At 45.1% G+C, this 22,393-nt stretch overlaps 1 protein-coding gene across 5 annotated transcripts in view; it reads right to left on the bottom strand.

The window, feature by feature from the left end:
• FYN (FYN proto-oncogene, Src family tyrosine kinase) overlaps positions 1-22,393 on the bottom strand; it is a 214,260-nt gene that overhangs the window by 37,350 nt on the left and 154,517 nt on the right. For 3 of the 5 annotated variants that reach the window (XM_047102530.1, XM_047102531.1, XM_047102532.1), the window contains 6 exons: positions 20,636-20,893; positions 16,605-16,701; positions 7,420-7,518; positions 4,585-4,688; positions 3,466-3,615; positions 680-844 (listed from right to left, as the gene is read on the bottom strand). In XM_047102530.1, coding sequence (XP_046958486.1) covers positions 680-844; positions 3,466-3,615; positions 4,585-4,688; positions 7,420-7,518; positions 16,605-16,701; positions 20,636-20,882 — 862 coding nt within the window. In that variant the 5' untranslated portion in view covers positions 20,883-20,893. Of the gene's footprint in view, positions 1-103; positions 260-679; positions 845-3,465; positions 3,616-4,584; positions 4,689-7,419; positions 7,519-16,604; positions 16,702-20,635; positions 20,894-22,393 lie in introns of all 5 variants that reach the window. The other 2 variants (XM_047102533.1, XM_047102534.1) reach the window with 2 other exon arrangements.

Below are 22,393 nucleotides of genomic sequence, written 5' to 3'. Positions count from 1 at the left end.
GTTAAGTGTCTTGGTCCCAATGACTGTGTGTGTGTGTTTGTTCAGACTGTCCTTTTAATTGGCCTTGAGAAGTAGCCAAAATGAAATGTGCCCTCTGCCTTACCAAGCCACACTTCAGCGAAACACCCCTGACCCAGCTTCTTCTCCAGAGACAATGAACCACGTGCAACTTCCCAAGCATCTTTAGCCAATCCAGAAGTTTGTGGGGTACAACTTGATGCAATCACAGTTAAGTTAAAACACAAACCATCAGCTTTCTCTACAGGAAAGGGAATTAATAAAGAAAACACAATCCTTATAATCTGTTATCATGCATGCACTAGGGAAGATGGAAGGTGACTTACCCTTTAGGGCAACACTGAGTTCACTGGGCAAACGTTTGCAGTTGTAAAGGAAGGGCAAGGCATTTGTGCAAGCTGGAACATTCCTTGCACTGTTTTCTGGCTTATGAATTGAGATTCATATAACGGCATAATTTGAGCCATTTGCCAATCTTGACCACTATCTCTCTTCTAGAAATTCTGGAATTTTGAAATCAAAATCAAATGTATAATTCTCTACTATGAGTAACTTAAGCCTTCTTCCTGGTCATAAAGTCTTTATTTTCACCTTCCATCTTCGCTGTTTGGGACTTCCCAAACGAGAAAGCTAGTAATAGAATAATTGAGTCTCAGCATACCCATCCATACTTCCCCAAACTGCCCATTTCCCAGTCTCTTGATCAACTGCAGGGATTCTCGAGGGATTTCCCAGACATCTTTGGTTTTGACAGACAGATCGGTAAGCCTTGGCATCCCTTTATGACAGGGAACTACGAGGCGGCAGCAGAGGCCTGCGGCTCTCTCTGATGGAGCGAGGACAGCGGCAGGAGAGGGAGAGAAAAGCACAACACGTGAAACAACACTTACAGTTGCACAAACCCAGCGAGTGCACAGTGTTGCTGAAAACAGTGCTACGTCGGCGGAGAGCTGTGCACATCTTGGAAGATTAGACACCACACATTGAAACATGGTCATTGGAGGTAGAACAGAGGACATTTTCAATGCGGACTGCTCCATGCCTCCAGGTATAGTATAGTTTACACATATATACAGGTACAGGTATGACTGCTTTCGTTTCTAACACTCGCTAAGGAAGAAAAACATTTTCAGCAACTTCTGCTAATAACATGTCTCTGGAACCCTGAAATACCTCCGCTGATTTCAAAAGGTACATCTGGACTACTGAATGTCAGCACGACTGTCCTTAACCCTCTCTAATGTCAAGGGTTTAGGGGCTTTCTTTGTTCTGGATATATTGAAAATTGTAGCTTCAGTACAGGATTTTTCTCTTGAATCTTAGACTGTTATAAACTAGTAGGGCTGAAGATTCTACCTGGCAGGGGAAAAAAAGAGGTCACATTTCTCTAGTGATTTCTTTGGCATTTTAACTGACTCTATTCTACCAGTCAGATGCTCTCACTTCTTTGATATTTCCCATTAAAAATAAATCTTTTTAACAGTCTCCAATGTATAATTTAGAAATCTGGTTTCAAAGCAGAAAGACAGGAAACCGAAATCTGTACAAATTCAAGGATGTGAAAGAACTGTTTCTTATGAAAAAGACAAAGGAAAAAAGTTATCACTTATAGGTTATTTGGATTTTTTTTCTTTTGTTCTCTTTCTTTTCCTTCCTTCCTTCCTTCCTTCCTTCCTTCCTTCCTTCCTTCCTTCCTTCCTCCCTCCCTCCCTTCCTTTAAAAGAATATACCTTTTACACTTTAGCAGTGGTAAGGGGGAAATTGCCTAAATGCCAAGTGAAATCTCTGTCAGGTAAGAAAAGGTAACAAAGAACAAGGAATCAGGGCAGTGACAAAAGCTGTAGAAAGCCTGGCTTGTGAGGCAGAGCCTCTGCCCCACCACACACCCTGAAGGCCCCTCGGATCCAGGAAAATCACATGTAGTGCTCTCTTTTCTCTAGGAACCAGCTCTTAGTTTCTTTTTATTCCTTTCTTTTTGGTAGACTCAGGTTCTGAGATGTTTAGGCAGGAAATTATTTATGTGTCAATATTGCAAAGGCATTTTATTGTGTGAGAGAGAGGAAGGGGGGGAAGAGGAAAAGCCAATATAAAAACAAATCTAACTCGAGATGGATTTTTTTTGAGATTAAAAAACGTCTATTGCTCTTCATATCCCTTCTCTCCTTCCAGCTTTACGATGTTATTAAGGTGCCCTTTCCAACACAATATTTTCAAATGATCCAAACCCTGGGGATCCTGCCGATGTTTGCCTGTAATGAAATATATTTTGGCATTTGAAAAATTCTGACACACGCAGGCATTTTGAGTGTATCACTTAAGCTCAGGGAGAGATTCTGCTCCATTTCTCCCAAATATTTCATTAGAATCACGTAAACTAGAGCTATCCAATGCCCTAATCAACGAGTACTCCAAGTGTTGTTAATTTTCTCACTTTTTCATTAGTGCCTGGGATAAATCAATAGGCATTTCTTATTTCCATTTTCAAAAGACTGCTTTTGGGGGGGGGGCGCTAAAAAATTATACACACATTTTTTTTAAAATGAATGTGCATAGAGCAAGTCATGCACTATTTTGGGGTTTTGTCATTGTCCTGAAGAACACACATATATAGGTCACAGAAAAAACTACTGGGTTTAATGGGATACAGATATATACCTGTATATGTGTATCTATATAAAAATCCACCTGTGTGTGTATGTCATATAGCAGGGTATTCTTGCTAATCTTGGAAAGAAAGAAATCATTTTAACACTTGTGTATAAGACCACAATCTTTACTAGAATGTACCAACTGTACACCTAAACACCTCATAAGTGCATATTTCTAGGAACACACTGACAGTGACAAATGGGTGTTAGGACAGAGGCTGTTCCACTTACTGTTCACAAGTTTAATTTAACACAATGGCCCTAACAGATCTAGGAGGAGCTGTGGGTCACAGAGTCTACATCTAGTTAGGAAACAGCAGTATTGGTGGATCAGTAGAACATGATAGATGGGTTGCAAAATTCTTCTGGTCATGAGAATGAAAAGCATGTGTGGCTATTCCTGTGAGTACTGAGTGAGAACTGGGGGGGTCCCCTACACGATCCCCCAACACTCCGTGTGTTCCCGCCCAGACACTGTTCTCTCTCCTGTCATGGTTTCTGATGACAGACTCCAGGGGAACAGGAAAAGATGACAACTTTTACAATTTAACCTACTGCTTTGTATCTGGGGAACAAGAATGTTACAGAATTTTTTGACAAACGTATGGAACTAATAATAACTATGATAGAAAAACATCAACAGATCCTATGCAGCAAAGTCCCATGTTGAGTGGCGAGCAAAGAAAACTGTCACTGCTGCCTTTGTGTATGCTTGTATCTCTCCCCCCACCCCCTACTCAGTGCCTACCCACTCCCTCCAGTGTCCCAGTGGTTAGTAGCGAGTTGGCATTAGGGTTACCTGAGTAATGTTGTACAAGCTGCTGAAGTGTTTCAAACTGGGCCCGGGTGGTAATATAGTATCCACCATTGTCAAGTTTGCGAATTTTATAATGTTTGACATGGTCTCCTTTCATATCATCCCAATCTCGGATCGACAGTGAATAGGCACCTGGTAAATATGCAAGGCATTAGCAGCTCCAATCATTCTGAGAACTCATTCGTTTTTTCGGTCTCATTCACTTGAGTATTCTGGTTAATAATCATCAAGAGGACACACACACACATGTATGTGTGTGCGTGCACACAAACACGCTCTCTTCCACTCAGGAACAGAAGAAGAAAACACCTCTTTCCCACAAATGTCAGAAGATGTTAGCAATAAACTGATTTTACTCGTGAGAAGGAAAGCTTTCTGGATTTTTTCCTACAATATTCTCTTCAGTACCGTCACCCGCACGTTGCCTAACACGGGATAGACCCAACTCTCCCGAGAGGGGATGAAGAACAATAGCCCCGCAGGCTGGGGGCGCTCTCCTCGCCTTCCTCACCCATGGAGTGTCGCAGAGGCAGGGCAGTGTGTGCTACAGAAGTAGAAGGAGTGCTTCCCTACAAGGGAGCCTCCTGTTTCTGATTTGCCACACTTTCTCGGGAGCAGATAACCATGTCTGGTAGATCAAGGTAGAAAGTCCCTTCCCTTGGCCCGGCTCCTCTTGTGGGCTCTAATGAGTGTTTCAATGATGAAAGGGCCAGCAGTTGGAGGAAGAGCAGTGCTCAGTTTTGAAAAAATAAAAGGAATGCAAAAACAACCTGTAGGACTGGCGCCTAGGGAACTAAGAGATTCAGAAAATCGTAATTCTAAAGAACAGCTGAAAATTCTATGATCTTGTGCGCCTGCAGGAGCGAAGCTGCCCAGCTCCCTGTTTCAGGAAGAAGGGCTTTGCTTTGAGCCTCTGTAGTCCTTCCGGAACCGTGTGCAGTTCTAGAGCCTGGAGGGAAAAACTGAAACTCGGACTCGCTCACGAGGCAGGGAGGGTATGTGCCATTTAAAAATCCTTGCACATTAGAGATAAGCCTTTCATCCCCTCTGACTAATCCACGGATTTGAATGACAACCAACATCTTCAACTCCTTATCTTACCTTTGGTGGTTTCACTCTCACGGATAAGAAAGGTACCTCTCGGGTTTCCAAAGGACAAAAGCTGTCGCTCAGCATCTTTTCGGCCAAGTTTTCCAAAGTACCACCTTTAAATGAAATCAAGGGAGGGGAACATTTTGTAATGATCATTTACAAAAATGGAATAGCAACCCCCCTTCCCTCTGATTTCATCCTTAGCATTCCCCTATAATATTTTTTCCTAGCTTCATCTAGCTCCCTTTCAGTCTGTTCCTGATTCTATCCCTAATCCACCTCTACCATTCTTCAAAGAAAAAAAGTCAGATTTGAACGGTGGGTGACTTTCCTTCCCTTCAGAGGTGACAAGAACTGGTCTGTGTTAAAACCGCCACCTGCATTTATGAGAAGAGAAATCTAAGACCTCGTTTTGAAATGGCAACTGCAGGAGACCCTTCCCACACACATCTATGAGACCCCGGATTTCTGAGCATAATTACACCCCCTGGGAAATAACAAAGCACAGCCTTAGTCTATACACAGATCATTAATCAAGCATTAAAAAAAAAAAAGCCAGTCACAATGGATACAGAACAAAGACATGGTATTTTCAGTCACTTTGTACCTACAGCAACTTTGAAAACAATTGTCAAAACCACCCCCAATTTGAGATGGCTGTGGACTGTGGATGTCAGTTTTTAGTCTCTTCCTGTCCAGCAGGGTGAGGACTTAGGTGAGCGAAAGGATCTGCCTCACGGGTGGGTGGGGATCTGCACACGTGTGTTTTGGTGCCGCTGCAGGAACAGGTTGCTGTGCACAGTCAACGAGCACGTCCTGAGAAATGACTGGGTGTACCGTGTCCTACTCTCCCCGTAGTGACACTCCAGTGCCATGAGGAAGGCATCGTGAAGTCATATCACAACCTCTGCTATTCACCTTTTACCTTCCCCTGCACTCTCCAGCCCTAACCATGGCTTGGCAGGGAGTTAAACGGGTCAGCACGAGGTGCTGCAAGAATTCGCAAGCATTCATTTGGAATCCGTGCGTAGAAACAATTCTAGAATATTCAACTGTGAAATAATCCAGTTTCTAAAATGAAATTTTAATTCCTTATACTTGAACATAGCTATTATGCGTTCACTGTCAAATCCTTTTGTGAATGAAAGAGCTTCACCGATCGTAAGAAAAGACACACTGCAAGTTAGCTCCTCAGTGACTATTAAAGGCACCAGACTGTGCGACAGTCCTAACCTAGCACTAGATGGTATGAAGAGAATTACAGCAATTATTTATGAGAAATGACTTTCTGGGTTGGCATCAATCACCCAATTAAAATGCAGTATAAACACGAGCAGTGGTGAAGAGAGAACAGTTAGAACAATGGATTGAACCAAAACAATGGCATTTTAAGATAATGGCAATTAATTGTCTATGTAAAACCATATGCATTATCTTTTTAAAACGCTAATTTATTCTTTAAAAACAAAGTAGTTTAAAAATTGATCATTATAAATAGAACTTAAATATATAGTGGGTATGTTCCCAGTTAAACCAAAGTAATGCTACCTTTTAGTGGTACCTTTTATTCTGAAAGAACACAAAGATGTTTGCAAATCTGCCCTAAAATAAAAATTCAATACAGATTTCTTTACTCTTTGATGATAAAACACACTCACTAGGAGAAAAAAAGGAGTGCAGAACCACTGAGTATTTGAGAATGGGGAACAAAACAGATCTTCTTAGAGAAAATACAAAGGAATTAAAGGCAAGACAGTGATCCAATTGGGGATTTGGCTGGGGTGTGGCGTCTAATCCTCCTTGCAGTGCTTAAACAACCAGGGCAAAATGCAATATCAGAGCCAAAGGCTGGGCTTCATGGCTGACTCTTCTCGACTCCCTTATTGGTAAGACAAGACCACCAGGAGAGGCAGGTCCTCAGGGTGTCAGGGAGGAGGGCAGGTCCCCAAGTTTTGGAGTCACGGGCCAGTTTTCTTCCCCTCAGTTCAGAAATGGGGGTAACAACACACAAGCCACTCTAATAGTTCCCCCTTTTGAAAGTGCCCATGAATCCCCACAGGTCAGGAGGAAGAACAATGGTTGTCCCTTCTAGAATCCCCTCGGCCTACTGAGCAACTTCCAAAACTGGAGCCAGTGAAATCCTTGGTCCAACTAACTGCTAGTCACGATTTCCTATCAAGGAAACCAACCAAGACCCCAACTCAAAGGAAAGCAGCATTTGAAATGCATCACGAGAGCTTCCTGAGTTGTGGAACATGCTGTATGTGAGACACTTCTACCTGGCACATGGAAGGTAAGTCTTTTCGGTGCTCCTTTAATATTTCTGATTACACTGAGAAAGAAAATCTCCATCTCATCTTTAATAGTTATTTGGCCCCCTTGCCCCTTACTCCCTGCCCCCCTTTTTCTTTCCCTCCCCACTCCTATTCTTTCTCTCTCCCTCGCTCTTTTTTATTTTCCAGCAGACTATAGGCTTAAAACCTTGGGTTCACATTACTAACATGTGCCCTAGCCAGAACTTCATCACGTTTTTCTGGTTACTTTCGGTCTACGGCAACTAATATTGGGCTTTCATTTAGGGTTCTGATACAAAGTTCCCTTTCAAAATCAGTATGTTTTTAAGATACAGTCATAAAGAAAAATATTAAGTTAATAACAGCACAAGTATTACACAGATATGGCAAAACGCAGAGCACAGTGCCTGGGGCATGCGGCATCACTATCTTCTCTCAACCCTGAATCGCTCTAGTGAGTTTCTTCTCCCTCCTGCACAAGGTTAGTAGCATGTTACTGTGACAACTAACTTTTAAAAGCAAGTAGTTGAGCAAAAACAACAAAACCTACTCTTCTGCCTGGATAGAGTCAACTGGAGCCACATAATTGCTGGGAATGTAACCAGTCTCTCCGGTGGTCAAGGAGCGGGCTTCCCACCAATCTCCTTCCCTGCAGAGAACAAAGAGAAAAGGAAGTGAATGTGTTGACCATTTCAATGTTCTGCAGTTACAGACTCAATATTTCCTACTCATTCCACTGCCTGATTTCTTCAAACTCCAACCCAGCTCTTTGTAAGGGTCACACGGTTACTCTCTGAGTCAAGTGTGAGTTGAATCCAGTGCGGTCTCTCATTTCTTATCTTACTTGCCAATTAACAATGTAGGACCCTGGCCATGAGAGAACTCTCTTGGGGCGAGGGGGCATTTTGCTTGGTAAGCGTCCCCAGTTTGGACAGAGGGGAAGGGAACCCAGCCTCAGGCTACTTTAGAAAAACCCTGTGACAACAAAAAGAAAATGGTAATTATGTGAAGAGAAGAATGCATTATCGTGGTAAACATTCACAACATATTCGTGCGTCCACCCATCACACTGTAGACCTTAAACTTACAGTGTTACGTGTCGGTTACATCTCAGCAAAGCTAGAAGGAAAATGAAGCATGTGCTAATACTGCTAATTTAACCGTCTATGTCGTCTCACATCCTGAGGTAACAACATCCTTTGGTACTGCTGGAGAGAAGCAGACCGTTTGTTGGCTTTAGTGTCATTCTGTTAGCCGTTACAAGATGCACCAAAAAAGAAAAGAAAAACATTAGAGCTGCAGAGCATCTGAGAACGGAAACCTGTCAGGAGGCCCAGTAAGGGATGAAAGCCTCCTCTGAATACCTGTCTTGCTTGTTCTCAAGCAAGTGGGTGGAAGAATAAAGACAATAGGTTAAATCTTGTTCAGAAATTTTCAACCTCAGGTTCTTTCATCAACTTGACCCGAGTCTGGTGGGCAGGAGAGGAGGGCTGGGTGTAGCTGTGTGTGTAACAGTGTGGGGAGAGAACAAAAACTGGCCAGGGAATGGGATTCTGAGTCTCACCACATGGTATATAGCCTGGTGTTCCATGCGATCGCCTGTCTCAGTCTGGGGTGGGGGTGGGGACTCCCAGAACTGTGGGCAGGAGGACATGGCAGGGGGGCTTATATAAGCACCACTCTCAGCTGAAAACACATGGGTCTATCACATGGTTAGAGTTCATGTGCTTGAACCCATGGCGCTGCATCTGTGACAGAGAGCAGGGGTGGAGCGTGTGCTTCTCTGCACACATACACATGGGGCTGGGGCCCCAACACGCACGGTGCCCATAGAACACTGTGCCAGCCCGTGGCCAGGAATGTGAGGGCTGGGGAGGATGCTACTGTCCTTGAGCATACGGAGACCTCTCACACTGCTCTTCGGCAGGGGTCCAGTGCCTTCTCTCCTTCCTGTTTTGGTCCTTGGAGGCAGCAAGAGGAAGCCCAGGACTTTTTTTTTTCTTTTTTAAAAATCACTGTGGCTGGACTCTGTCAAAGCCCACAGTCAGGGAAGAAAGAAACCACCCCAGACAGCAAGTAATGAAGCAGCCAATGGTGACAAGCCCACATATGCTCTGGGTGGGACTGTGGGGGAGTGTTCGGTGGCCCAAGTGACACAAAAGAGCCCATGAGAAAATGGGGTGCTGTCAGAGGCTTTTCACCCTATTAAACAAATGTGAACAGATAAATCAACCAAAAGAGGAGATAACTGTTCTCATACGTAGGAAGTCCTATCTATCTATCTATCTATCTATCTATCTATCTATCTATCTAATGTTTATTTATTTTTGAGAGAGAGAGAGAGAAAGAGAGAACGTGCAGAGGAGGGGCAGAGGGAGGAGAGAGAGAGAATCTCAAGCAGACTCTGCATTATCAGTGCAGAGCCCGATGTGGGGCTCGAACTCACGAACTGGGAGATCATGACCTGACCTGAAAACAAGAGTCAAATGCTCAACTGACTAAGCCACCCAGGTGTCCTTAGGAAGTCCTTTATTAATAAATCTTGAATTTAGTTTGTGTCCAGATTTTTCTTAGGAAATAACTGACACATACCAAAGAATATATGTGTATATGAACACCTGTGCATCAACCACCCGACTTAAGAGCTGGATCTTTATGGATTGTGTGGAATTTACTCTTGTGCTGCTCCCCTATTTTCATTCCTCTGCCTTTTGGACTCAAATCATGAAATTAAAATGTTAATGTTTGAACAGTTTGCATTGGCTTCATTTCTGTGTCCTCTAAAAGAAATACGTGCACTTGTTAAGTATATCATCTAGGAACATATGTAGAATTTTTTTTTTTTCTCTGAACACATGCAAAAGAAATGGCTTTGGAGACTAAGATGGTGACAATGTTCACTGCTCTGAAACTCCACTAGATGGAGACATTTCATCATAAAAAAACAATACCCACTATCTCCCCACCTTCTCCTTTCTTTCTTTCTCTGTCTCTACCCCCCACACCCGACACCTGGGAAATGCTCCAAAATGGTAAAAAATTAACAGTTTTCAGCAGAAGCTTATCTTTTACTGCAAGATAACCTTCATCAAGTTAGTTCTAATAGAATTAAAAATTTTTTTTTTTCATTTTACTTATTTGAGAGGGAGACAGGGAGGGAGGGAGAGAGAGAGAGAGAGACAGAGAGAGAAAGCATGTGTGCTCTTGAGCAGGGAAGAGGAGCAGAGGGAGAGAGAAAGAGAATCTTAAGCAGGTTCCACAGTCAGTGCAGAGCCTGACTTGGGGCTCAATCCCATGACCCTGGGATCATGACCTGAGCCAAACAGATGCTCAACTGACTCAGCCACCCAGGCACCCCCAAATGATTTAAATTAAGATGAAGAAAGTCTAGTATCAATGGTGGGGTACAGGGAAATGTCACCTGGGCAGGAAGCCAATACATTTTGCTGCAGGCTGGGACAAGCCCAGTCCTATCCAGACGATCTGGGATGAATCAAGTCTGGTTGACCCTTGAACAACATGGGTTTGAACTGCACAGGTCCACTTATGTGCAGATTTTTTTTTCAATAAAAACAGTACAGTAAATGTACTGTCTTCCTTATGATTTTCTTAATATTTTCTTTTCTCTAGCTCACTATATTCTAAGAACACAGTATATAATATATAAAACATAAAATGTATGTTAATCGAGTGTTTATGTTATCAGTAAGGCTTCCAGTCAACAGTAGGCTATTAGAAATTAAGTTTTTGGGGAGTCAAGGTTATATGCAGTTTTTAAAAAAAATTATTTATTTTGAGAGAGAGACAGAGACAGAGACAGAGAGAGAGAGAGAGAGAGAGAGAGAGAGAGAGAAAGTGACCGCGTGAGCAGAGGAGGGGCAGAGAGGCAGAGAGAGAGAATCCCAAGCAGGCTCTGCACTGTCAGCACAGAGAGCAATGTGGGGCTTGAACTCGTGAACTGTGACATCATAACCTGAGCCAAAATCAAGAGTGGTATGCTTAACCAACTAAGCCACCCAGGTGCCCCTCTATGCAGATGTTTGACCCCATGAAGTGGGGGGAGCTGGCGCTCCTAATCCTCTCCTTGTTCAAGGGTCAACTACAATTTCCATTTCAAAGCCAGCATTAAGTATCTCATTTTGGTGCTGGCACCTAAATAGTTTAGAACAGATTAGAATCCAGCTATGGGCTCATTCTAAAGTCATGTATCAGGAATTCATGATTTTCTCTGAAGTGACTCCATTAATCTCACAGGGATTTTCAGTTATTCATGAGAAAGATAAAATCCTTTTCTCTTTTTCTAGGCCATCTAGGGTCACTTTTTCCATCAGAGGAGATATGAGATGACAAGGAAACAATGTACTGTGTAGTAAGCCTCACAGGTTTGCCCAGAGAGGCTGGTACACACTCAAAGCATCTATCAAAAAAAATCTTTTGAGCAAATGAGTAATCATCTCTCTCTCTCTCTTTTTTTTTTTTTTTTTGGTTAATGTTTGTTTATTTATTAAGAGAGACAGAATGTGAGTCAGGGAGGGGCAGAGGGAGGAAGACAGAATCTGAAGCAGTCTCTAGGCTCTGAGCTGTCAGCACAGAGCCCGATAGGGGCTTAAACTCACGAACCGTGAGATAATGACCTGAGTCGAAGTCAGACGCTCAACTGATTGAGCCACCCAGGTGCCCCTAAGTCATCTTTTTAATACACTAGAAGCTCAATTCACCCATAGATAAATAATACTCTTAATTTTTTTTAAAGTTTATTTCGAGAGACAAAGAGAGCGAGCATGAGCATAAGTGGGGAAGGGCAGAGAGAGAGGGAGAGACAGAATCCCAAGCAGGCTCCTCACTGTCAGTGCAAAGCCTGACTCGGGGCTTGAACTCATGAACCGTGAGATCGTGACCAGAGCCGAGATAAGAGTTGGACGCTTAACTGACTGAACACCCAGGAGCCCCGATAAATAATACTCTTTACGAATCATTCACCTTGATTTAGGAAAAAAAAGAATTTTTACTATGCCACTTTTTATTTCTTGAATTATTGTGGGTAATTAACATTATTAAAGCTGCACTTAAAAAAAAACCAGTTCTTACAGTTCAGATATTTCATTACTTTAGAGTTGGTGAGATTTTCTTTAATGTTATCAGGCTCTGGTCTACAATAACTTGTGAGTTTTTATAACAGCTGCCCCTATTCCTCCCGTTTAAAGACTTATTAATAGAGCCTGTTGTCAATCCCCAAAATTGCTTATAAGGTTTGTTGGTCCCAAGAGCCTAGAGCCCTGATGCAGCCAGGAAGTGGCATTGGCAAACAGAAGTAAGGCTAGCTAGATCTGTTGAGCTCTGGAGCATTTTTTTTTTTTTTAACGTTTATTTATTTTTGAGACAGAGAGAGACACAGCATGAACGGGGGAGGGGCAGAGAGAGAGGGAGACACAGAACCGGAAGCAGGCTCCAGGCTCTGAGCCGTCAGCCCAGAGCCCAGAGCCCAATTCGGGGCTCGAACTCACGGACCGCAAGACCACCTGAGCTGAAGTCGGATGCTTAACTGACTGAGCCACCCAGGCGCCCCGGGAGCATTTCTATTATAAATGCTGTATTCTTTCTAAATTTGGTTACTGCCATCTTACTGTCAGAGAGCATATCCATAACAATTTTATCACATGCTTTGCTAGGGCTCTAAACCAGGATTTCTCCTTACCAAGATGAAAAGAAAGTAGTCACTACCCTAGGCACTATTCCAGTCTGTGTAACATGTTTATTATATTTTAAAGAGTCACTGTTTCTAGCTGGTAAATCACTAGTCGTGAAATGTGAAAATGGGGTATAAAATAGAAGAATTTAAACATTTTGGAAAATGGGTTCAAGTTTAACCATGTCCAAATACACTACACTGAGCACCTATAACAGGTCAGTGAAGAACCCTTGCTCCCACGCCGGGCAGCAGCGCCGCCGGCTCTGTGCACACGCGCGTTCATGCACTCGAGGCCCCCACGCTAGGCAGCAGCGCCGCCGGCTCTGTGCACACGCGCGTTCATGCACTCGAGGCCCCGACGCCGGGCAGTAGCGCCGCCGGCTCTGTGCACACACACACACGCGCGTTCATGCACTCGAGGCCCCGATGCCGGGCAGCAGCGCCGCCGGCTCTGTGCACACACACACGCACACGCGCGTTCATGCACTCGAGGCCCCGACGCCGGGCAGCAGCGCCGCCGGCTCTGTGCACACGCACACGCGCGTTCATGCACTCGAGGCCCCCACGCCAGGCAGCAGCGCCGCCGGCTCTGTGCACACGCACACGCGCGTTCATGCACTCGAGGCCCCGATGCCGGGCAGCAGCGCTGCCGGCTCTGTGCACACGCACACGCGCGTTCATGCACTCAAGGCCCCGATGCCGGGCAGCAGCGCTGCCGGCTCTGTGCACACGCACACGCACGTTCATGCACTCGAGGCCCCGACGCTGGGCAGCAGCTCCGCCGGCTATATGCACACGCGCGTTCATGCACTCGAGGCCCCCACGCTGGGCAGCAGCGCCGCTGGCTCTGTGCACACGCGCGTTCATGCACTCGAGGCCCCCATGCCGGGCAGCAGTGCCGCCGGCTCTGTGCACATGCACACGCCCGTTCATGCACTTGAAAACCCAAAGACCACCCCTGCCGTCTCCCGTTTCTGCCCCCTGACAGGGGAAGGAGTGGGAGGGCACACACGCTAGGTGTGGCAGCTGCCCCAGGGAGAACCGGGTGCCATCCCCATCCTCTCTCAGCGGACGACAGCCAAAGGCTGGGAGAGGCTGGCGGAAGGGGAAGGAGACGCAAGCCATCTGGTTCTGTATTATTGCTTTGTTTGTCCTTCATGATTTCCCCTTCCCGGTTATTACCCTTGACTTCAAGATATTGCATTTGTTATAAGAACCTTATCTTTTCCCCCATAACCTTGAAAAAGGGCATTTAAATGGCATGTAGGTTGAGGAATTCCACCGGCAAGAAGGAAGAACATTAAAGGCAAAAAAAAAATCTTTGTAATACTTTCTTCTAAGAGAACAGGGCCAGAGACTCGAACCCGTAAACACTAAAGGCCATGCATGCAAATCGTAAAATACTGATTGAGATAGATTGGATTTTCTTGGAATGTTTCTCCAAAATTTTAACTGAATGCCACTGTAGATCCTATCCAGGTTAACAAAGGAAGAAACCATGAATGTGACTTTGGCAAGGACCGGCTGTGCAAGTGGCCTATGCATCTGATGCACAGATCCCCTTGCAGTGTGGAGAAAACCTGCAGAGGAAGAGCTGTGTGTGGTCCTGCCTACTCCTCCTTAGTTCTCACCTTTTACAGGTTGGTTAACAGTTCTGGCCAACTTCGGGACTGAGGGAACATTACACAGAATGGGGACGGGAAGTGGTGGGTATTTCAGAATTCACACTAAGTAGACTCTGACAAGAAGGCTTCATCTGAGAATCCAACTAGCAATGAGGAATCCTCCTATAAATCGGAAGAGATCAAAGCCAAATTCCCTTCTCCCCACCTCGCAGCCAGCCTTCCCAACCTTCACGTATCTGGAAAGGTTCGGTCCCCTCTGGGTGGCGTCTCTGGGCCTTTCCACGACCAAACCTGACACTGTACTCAGGATGCCATCGCCACATGTCACCCCTGGCTCAGCTGCCTGCTCGCTCTGCTGTGCACCTGGGCAACTCCCGGACTTGAGCCCCCCAGCTCCTCGTGTGTCAAATGAGGACCGTGAGACACAGCTCAGACAACTGCTCATGGCTGGCACACAGGAGCCTTCAACAGATGGCAACTGTGTGCTATTTAAAAAAAACTCCTGTGGCTATGAGGGGGGCGGGGCTTGCAGGGGGCAGGTAATGTTCTTCTTGAATTGGGCGGTGGCTGCACAGGCACATACAGTTTGCGAAAATACAGCAAACTATACGCTTTTAAAACACTGTGGTAAAACATGCATAGCAAAATTTACCATTTCCACCATTTTTAAGTGTGAAGTTGAGCAGCACCAAGGACATTCACATTGTTGTGTGACCACTACCACACACACTTCCACTATGTGGAATTTTCTGCATGTATTGGAATGGTTAAAAAAAACCAAAAACCTACCCACACCCATTAATGATGACAATACAAATGATAATTAAAAGAAACCCCAACAACCCGTGGCTACTATATAGACCCTGTCTTCTCATGTCCGGAAGAGTTACCGGCCCCCGGTGGGAAGGATCCAGCTCCTGCCCTTCTTGAAGGGTGGCGAATTCTGAGAGTTGGGGGCGGTTTTGATGCCTAAGGGAATTTCCTGTTACAAGGACTGCTTCTCTTTTCTGGGACATGGTTGCACTGGCCCACCTCCTGCTCCTTTCGCTCGAACTCTCAGGAAAGACAAAGAGCCAGGCATGCTGATCCTTCTGCCGTCACAGTTTGCTCAGGGGACACAGTCCAGAGCACGTGGCCCTGGAGACGCAGGAGAACGTGCTGGTGGGCCCTCATCCCTGGAGTGGTGATCTCCCCCAGTCACTTGGGAGCACTCACAACGAAAACTTGAGGTACAGTGACTTGCTGACGTCATGCTACCTTTTTCTCCTTCTCCTATCTATCTATCTATTTATTTATTTTAAAGTAAACTCTATGCCCAATGTGGGGCTCGAACTCACCACCCCAAGATCGAGTCACACGCTCTACTGACTGTGCCAGCCAGGCACCCCCACCACCACACCACCATTTTCTTCGAAGCCTGAAGTTTTCTGGCAGGCACACTGCCTTAACCTAATAGAGGCAATATTGAAAAACTACAGGGAAAGGGAGCATGGGTGGCTCAGTCGGTTAAGCGTCTGACTTCGGCTCAGGTCATGATCTCACAGTTTGTGGGTTTGAGCCCTGTGTCTGGCTCTGTGCTGACAGCTCAGAGCCTGGAGCCTGCTCCAGATTCTGTCTCCCTCTCTCTCTGTTCCTCCCCCCACTCAAAATAAACATTAAACATAAAAACTACAGGGAAATATGTTTCCCTATATATGATGCCACATAGACCTATAGTTACTCTTCTTAGTGGAAGTATTAAACGTAGAATTTGAAAAGTGAGTGACTCTTACCCTTGACATTTCCCCACTGTCTGTTTAACTATTGCTCTTACTGGTCACATTTAAAATGCACACATTGCAGCCATTCACAAGTGGGCGAAATAGCTTCTCCTTCCCATCTCACAAAGATTTCAGTCACTCGCAAATTTTCACTATGGGGAGACGCCTCCACAGGCTTCTCCAATCGGAGCATTTAGCAGTTTTGAAAACAGAAGGGACTTGTTGCCAGCCGTGAGTGAGGGCTCGGCTAGCGCAACTTGTAAGATGCAAAAAAAAAACAAAAAAAAACAAACCCAAAAACCAAAAACCAAAAAACCCTCAAGGCAGAGAGAGGGTAATGCGAACGGCCAGCCAAGCTTTGTGCCAATCGTGTGAGGATGCAGCCCTGTAGAGGGCGATACTGGATCTTGGCCAACCTTTAAACCCTAAACACCAACTCTGCTACTACGGTATCCTCCAAAAAGCTCCTTGGACCCCAGAGCCATAAAATACTGTCCTGGTTCGTCTACCCTTCATTTCTTAAGTTACATTGCCACAAATCAATGAATTTAGCAAGTGCTCTTTTAGCATTTCGGGTACTGAAAAGGCACAGACTGGTAACACAAGTATTCCTTCCCAACCTGAAAGACACGCATATTTCCCCTTCCCTCTCCAAACTTACGAGCTGTTCAATATTTGGAATTTTTCTCCTTTGTGAAAACTCAGGTCATCTTCCGTCCGTGCTTCATAGTCATAAAGGGCTACAAACAGGGTCACTCCTGACAACACGAAATCAAAAGGGGAGAGATTATTACACAAGGGGAAAGTAATTCCAAGAAATTAAATCTTCACTGAAGTCTCATTCTCAAAACCTACATCTAATCGGCACTGATAACAGGATGCGGTGATGTAATTCACGTGTGAAACCAGAGTTGCGGGGCTGAATGTATGCCTTGGTCTTTGTAGGGGAAGCATTACTCGATCCGACTAAAACCTAGAGTTGAAGGTGCACTTTTCTCTATGCGCCTCTGAATGAGTCCTCGGGAAAAGACACATATTAATGTCATGTCCACAGCGAAGGGGCAGCAGTGGTGGTATGGTTCACATTTGCAGAGGTCTGCAGCAGTTACAGACACCTTTTATCTGACACAAATTCTCCTCCTCTCAGGAGCCCAGGAACAGATCACTCTTTTCCCATGGTGTAACAGTAATATAGAATGAGATAGGAAACTCCTTCCTCAACCTGGGATTGAGAAGACCCTGTCCAGAAATGTTCACCCCAGTTAGAGGATGTCTTCTTGCTCTCGGTATCTGCTATTGCTCTGGGCACTCCCTCTCTCCTATCACAAATTTGCCTATCCTTGCATTGACCTATAGTACTTACCCTTCCTCATGCCCGCCCTAGGTCTTCTCATCTGGTGGACTCCCCACAGAGGCCTTTTCTGCTTTGCAGAAGTCTGCTATCAATAGTAAGAAATGGCCAGCATCCCATTTGGCCTAGGACCTCCTTCACATAGTAAGCAGAATTCTAAGATAGCATCCTCAGTGATTCCCGCCTCCTGGTATCCATGGCCTTGTGTCATCCCCCTGCCTTGAGTGCGGAAGAACCTAGTGACTTGCTTCTAACTGAGAGAACATGGCAAAGGTGATGGGACGTCCCATAGGTGATTAGGCTTCCAAAGATTGTGACTTCTGTCTTCTAGCCACTCTCTGAACTGCCATTTTGGCTTGAACACTTTGATGAAGCAAGCTGCCATGTCGGAGAGGCACACACGACAAAGAACTGAGGGTGGCCTCTGGCCAACAGCCAACGAGGAACTGAGTCCTGCCAACACCACATGAGCTTGGCAGCAGATCCTTCTTAGTTGGACTGTGAGATGACTAAAGCCCAGCCAACACACCTTGATCGCAGCTGGTGAGAGATTCTGAAATAGAGGACCCAGTTAAGTCATTCCTGGATTTCTGACCCACAGGAATTGTGAGACCGTAAGTATGTATTGTTTTAAAGCTGCTAAGTTCGTGGTAATATGCAGCAATCGTTAACTAATACATCCCATTTCTCTGCTCTTTGGTCTCTTACTTTGCTGTCCACACACTTCAAAGTACCTGATATGGTCTAAAGAATGCACAACATGGATTCCATTCTTCACCAAGCTGCCATTTTGCTGTGTCTGTAGTTCCAAGGGAACAGATGTGCCTGTGGGACCACTCAAAAACCAGAGAAGGAGGTGGGGGCTTGTCTTTCCACCTCATCCCAAGTGGGGTTTCCCAGTAGGAGAACTGGTATTCAGAAGGTCTGACCATGCACGGCAGCAGGGCTCGTTTGGCAACTTTAGATTTCTTTGAAAGGTTGGAAGAGAAGACTGGCTTAAAACAAAGAAGTGGAAGCCTGTAGGTCATGCCTGTTCTCACTGAACACTCCGTTAACAGATTCCTTTTGTTACATAATTTGAAAACAAACCCAAGCTCCATTGTGTGGAAGACAAGGCACAGGAGGATGGATACTTCCATTCTCCCTCTCTCTCCCTGCATCAGCCTGCAAATTCTCACTGGGACTTTTATCTTCTAAGGGTGGAGGGGAGAGTCAAAGGAGGTCACCGGGGCACACAGACACTAAAGCACTAAAAGCAGTGGTGGAGAGACAGACCTGCACATGTAAGAAAGCCAAATAATACAAGGTGGTGGGGTGGGGTGGTGGGAAGCTGGGTGGCTCAGTTAGGTTGAGTGCCCGACTCTTGATTTTGGCTCAGGTCATGATCTCACGGTTCATGAGTTCGAGCCCGAGAGCCCCACGTTGGGCTCCTGGCTGATAGTGCGGAGCCTGCTTGGGATTCTGTCCCTCCCTCCTTCTGCTCCTCCCTTCTCTCAAAATAAATAAATAAACTTAAAAAAAAAATAATACAAGGCAGAAAAATCTACCAACATTTGGGAGTGCCATGTTTGAACTCTGAAATTTTATAAGGTGGTCTCTGATATATATTGTCCCTGACGATAGTATAGACTCCCATGTTTAATGCCAAGTATCCCCTCCAGTGACTTTATGAATGATACCTGCAGGCACACGGATTCGTACCCAGCATTCATGAATGAACAAGGTCAATGTCTGTGTCAGTAGAATTCAGTCTGGTTGGCAAAGAACTCAGCAGGCACAGGAAGTGTGTGTCGGTGCATTTTTGGCCCTCCCCCCCCCCTTTTTTTTTGCTCCTGCATCCTCAGAGACAGACTTCCATAGAATGCCTCTTTCCTTCCTCCCTTCTTTCCAGGTACCTTCCGGGAAGGTAGGAAGGATGGGTGAGTGTGCTAACATTGATTCACTCATGCAAAGCCTACCTTAAAAGAAAGCTGGATCCCTTACAACACAATGCTATAATGCCCAAGGCTCTGGGTCAGGTCCCCTGGATATAACTACACTGCCTTGTTGCATGCAGAGGAAAAAAAAAAAAAATCCCTGCTAATGCCTCAGTAGTGCCAACTCCCCAGGTAAAAAGGCACAGTGGGTCCTTATGTAAGACATGGCTTCCCAAATAAGCCAAAAGCATAATGGTTGATGTATATCTCCTTAAACTTTTGCAATAAACAGAACAATTTTAGAATAATGTCTAATATCTAGTTACCATGATTCACATGCTGGGAGAAGATTTGGAAGGCTAAGGATGCATGAGATAACTTACAAATATTTTGCAAAACATATGTCTGAGAACGTATGCCAGACATTTTACAAAGTATTAGCTAAGTCAGCAAATGTACATGGCAGTAAAACAGAGTCTTGTGGTGGGAAAGAGAAGGAAACTTAAAAAAAAAAATGAAAAGGATCCCTTAAGGATACATAAGATTTTATTTAAAAAATTTTTTTTTTAGTTTGAGAGAGAGAGAGAGAGACAGAGCACGCAAGCAGGGGAGGGGGCAAAGACAGAGAGAGAGAGACAGAGAGAGAATTTCAAGCACAGAGCCTGATGCAGGGCTCGATCCCACGACCCTGGGATCATGACCTGAGCAAAAATCAAGAGTTGGACGCTCAAGTGACTGAGCCACCCAGGAGCCCCAAGATTTGGCGCCCCAAGATACATGATACAATTGAGGGTTGGTAAACTCAGTCATATGGAAGGTGGTGGGAAGGTCAGAAAGAATTAACGAAGATCAATGGCCAAAAACTAATGCTGCCAAATGTTCCCACTAGCTGGGAGGTGACAGGCAGGCTGACGATCAGGAAGATGAGAGGGAGAAGGTTCTACCCATGCAAAGTGGCTCCTAACTGGGCTTTGGCAGGAAGGAGTGCATTGATATCTGGAGAACTCAAAATACACACTCAGATCTAGTCCTGGAGCTTCTGATTCAAAAGATCTTGGCTGGGACTCAGTATTTTGAAAAGCTGCTCGTCATTCCGAGTCAGCCAGCCAAGCTTGAGACCACTGGTTGGCAGAGAGTACCTCAGTGGAAGCTGTACCTCCTAACCCACGCAGGATCCGCACAGAGCAGCACTTGGGGGTCACCTCATACCACTGTGGCCAGCATTTTCATTTGCCCATCAAGCCTTATGTTCTTTGTGTGTTTTTTGTTTTTGTTTTTTTTTTTTTTTCGGTTTTCCAGCCCCTCATCTGGCAGCAGGTGGGTGGAGACTGATGAAAAACTTAACGCTAAGTCCTTAGTCAAAGGGAGCTGACGGGAACACAGATGTTCAATTGTCAAAAGAATTAAGAACAGCTCGATTCTTACCCGTTCCTCCCCTGGTACGCAAGGTCCCAGTGTGAGATGAAGAGTTCACACCCCCAAAGACAGTGAGTCCTTGGCCCCCGGCTGCATGGAAGTTGTTGTAGTTCGGGATGGAGGTCACGCCGAAGCTGGGGTAGTGCTGAGGAGTGGGGTCTGTGCCATAGCGGTACCCGGAGCTCTGGTTCAGGCTGCCATCCCTCTCCTCCGTCAGTTTTGTTGCTTCTTTATCCTTACATTGCACACAGCCCATTATCTAAATTCCTGCCGGAAACAAAAAGGAGGCATGTGAACTTGGATGCTCCTTAGTTGCTGGGTGGTTGGATTAAAGAGGAATCATTTATAAGGCTCATCCTTGGATGCTTCAGGCCTGTAAGGGACAAGAAGAAAAGCAGTGGCTAGACTTTATGGTTAGAAGCAATCTCGGTGCCCCTGACAACCACATTTGTTCCCCCATGTGCTCTGGGTGATGGGATCCACCCAGAGTATGGTCACGAGGCAGCAACTCCCTCAAATGAGGTCTACACCCCTTAAAATTCTGTAACACTACATACCTGCCTAAAGATAATCTAATACTACTTCTTATGCTTTTCTTTAGTCACCTAAAAGAATAGTGTACACTCTATAAAGTGAGCTTTTGCAATATTAGAATGAAAACCTATATCATGGCCCAAAAAAAAATCTAAGGAAGAGCAGGGAGGAGTGCTGGGAAAGCCAGAACACAGCTCCTACAACAGCTCATCATACCTCTTCCCTCACGGGTACCAATTCTTGAGACACACACTTGGTAAATTTTAAGCAGGAAGAGTGATATGTATCAAAATTAAGAAATAGTTGCCGGATGAAAAAGAAAATTGGCAGTAACTAAGAGGTCCGAGTATATTTGCAGGATGTCATCATAGCCTACAGTAACAAAATCATTTACAGCTGCTAATTAACTTTTCCAATTTCCATTAGCTTTTGACATCTTTCAAATATTAAAAAAAATCAATCCCATGTTTGAGACTTAGTGGTAGATTAAAAACTCAAGTTGCCGTTATCCCACACTCCTCCAAATCTACTTCTCCTGTGCTCATCTCAGACACACACCACCAGTGACTGACTTGCTCAAGTCAGAATCCTGAGAAGCAACTTGATTTGCTTCCTTTTTACTTCTTACTCTCCCTGTCTCATGCCCTACTATCTTAAACATGCCAAACTTCTCAGTTCCTTAAAGGTTCCATTTCTTCTGCTCTCCTTCAGACCTTGGAACATGGCCTTGAACATTCTTTCCTTATGTGCAACAGATCCTTCATGTTCCAGGTGAGACCGCTTCCTCTGCAAAGCCTTCTCTGACCCCCGTACCCACCCTCCACATCTGGGGTGATGCTCTTCCTAAGTGCTTCCACGGCATCCTGATTTCCCCCATCATGGCACCTCTTGCGCCATATTGGAACATGGTCTGTCCACCTGTCTCATTGCCCAGTGGACTGTGGGTTCCACCAAAGCAGGGCCCTGTCCATTTTTGTCATAGCTATAATGCAGTGCCTGACACGTGGTAGGTCTTCAATAAACAGCAATCAAATGAGTGAAGATTCTCCAGTCCAGTATGTTTCTCTTTCACCCTTTCTCTCTGCATCAAGACCAACCCTTCTCTCAGTGGCCTACACTGGCACTTGACCTTGAAGTTCTGAATCTATTGGCATGTGTGACAAGTAAGGAGCATTCAGAAATACAAGGTTAAGTTGGTTGAATGGTCCTACTTTGGACTATAATACCCTGTCA

Source organism: Lynx rufus, unplaced genomic scaffold (genome assembly GCF_022079265.1).
Source record: "Lynx rufus isolate CCGP_SWC_20201006 ecotype Redwood Valley unplaced genomic scaffold, mLynRuf1.p SCAF_6, whole genome shotgun sequence".
Taxonomy (NCBI): Eukaryota; Metazoa; Chordata; class Mammalia; order Carnivora; family Felidae; genus Lynx; species Lynx rufus.
The sequence above is the reverse complement of the archived record's forward strand: the minus strand, read 5'-3'. Positions and strand labels throughout refer to the sequence as shown.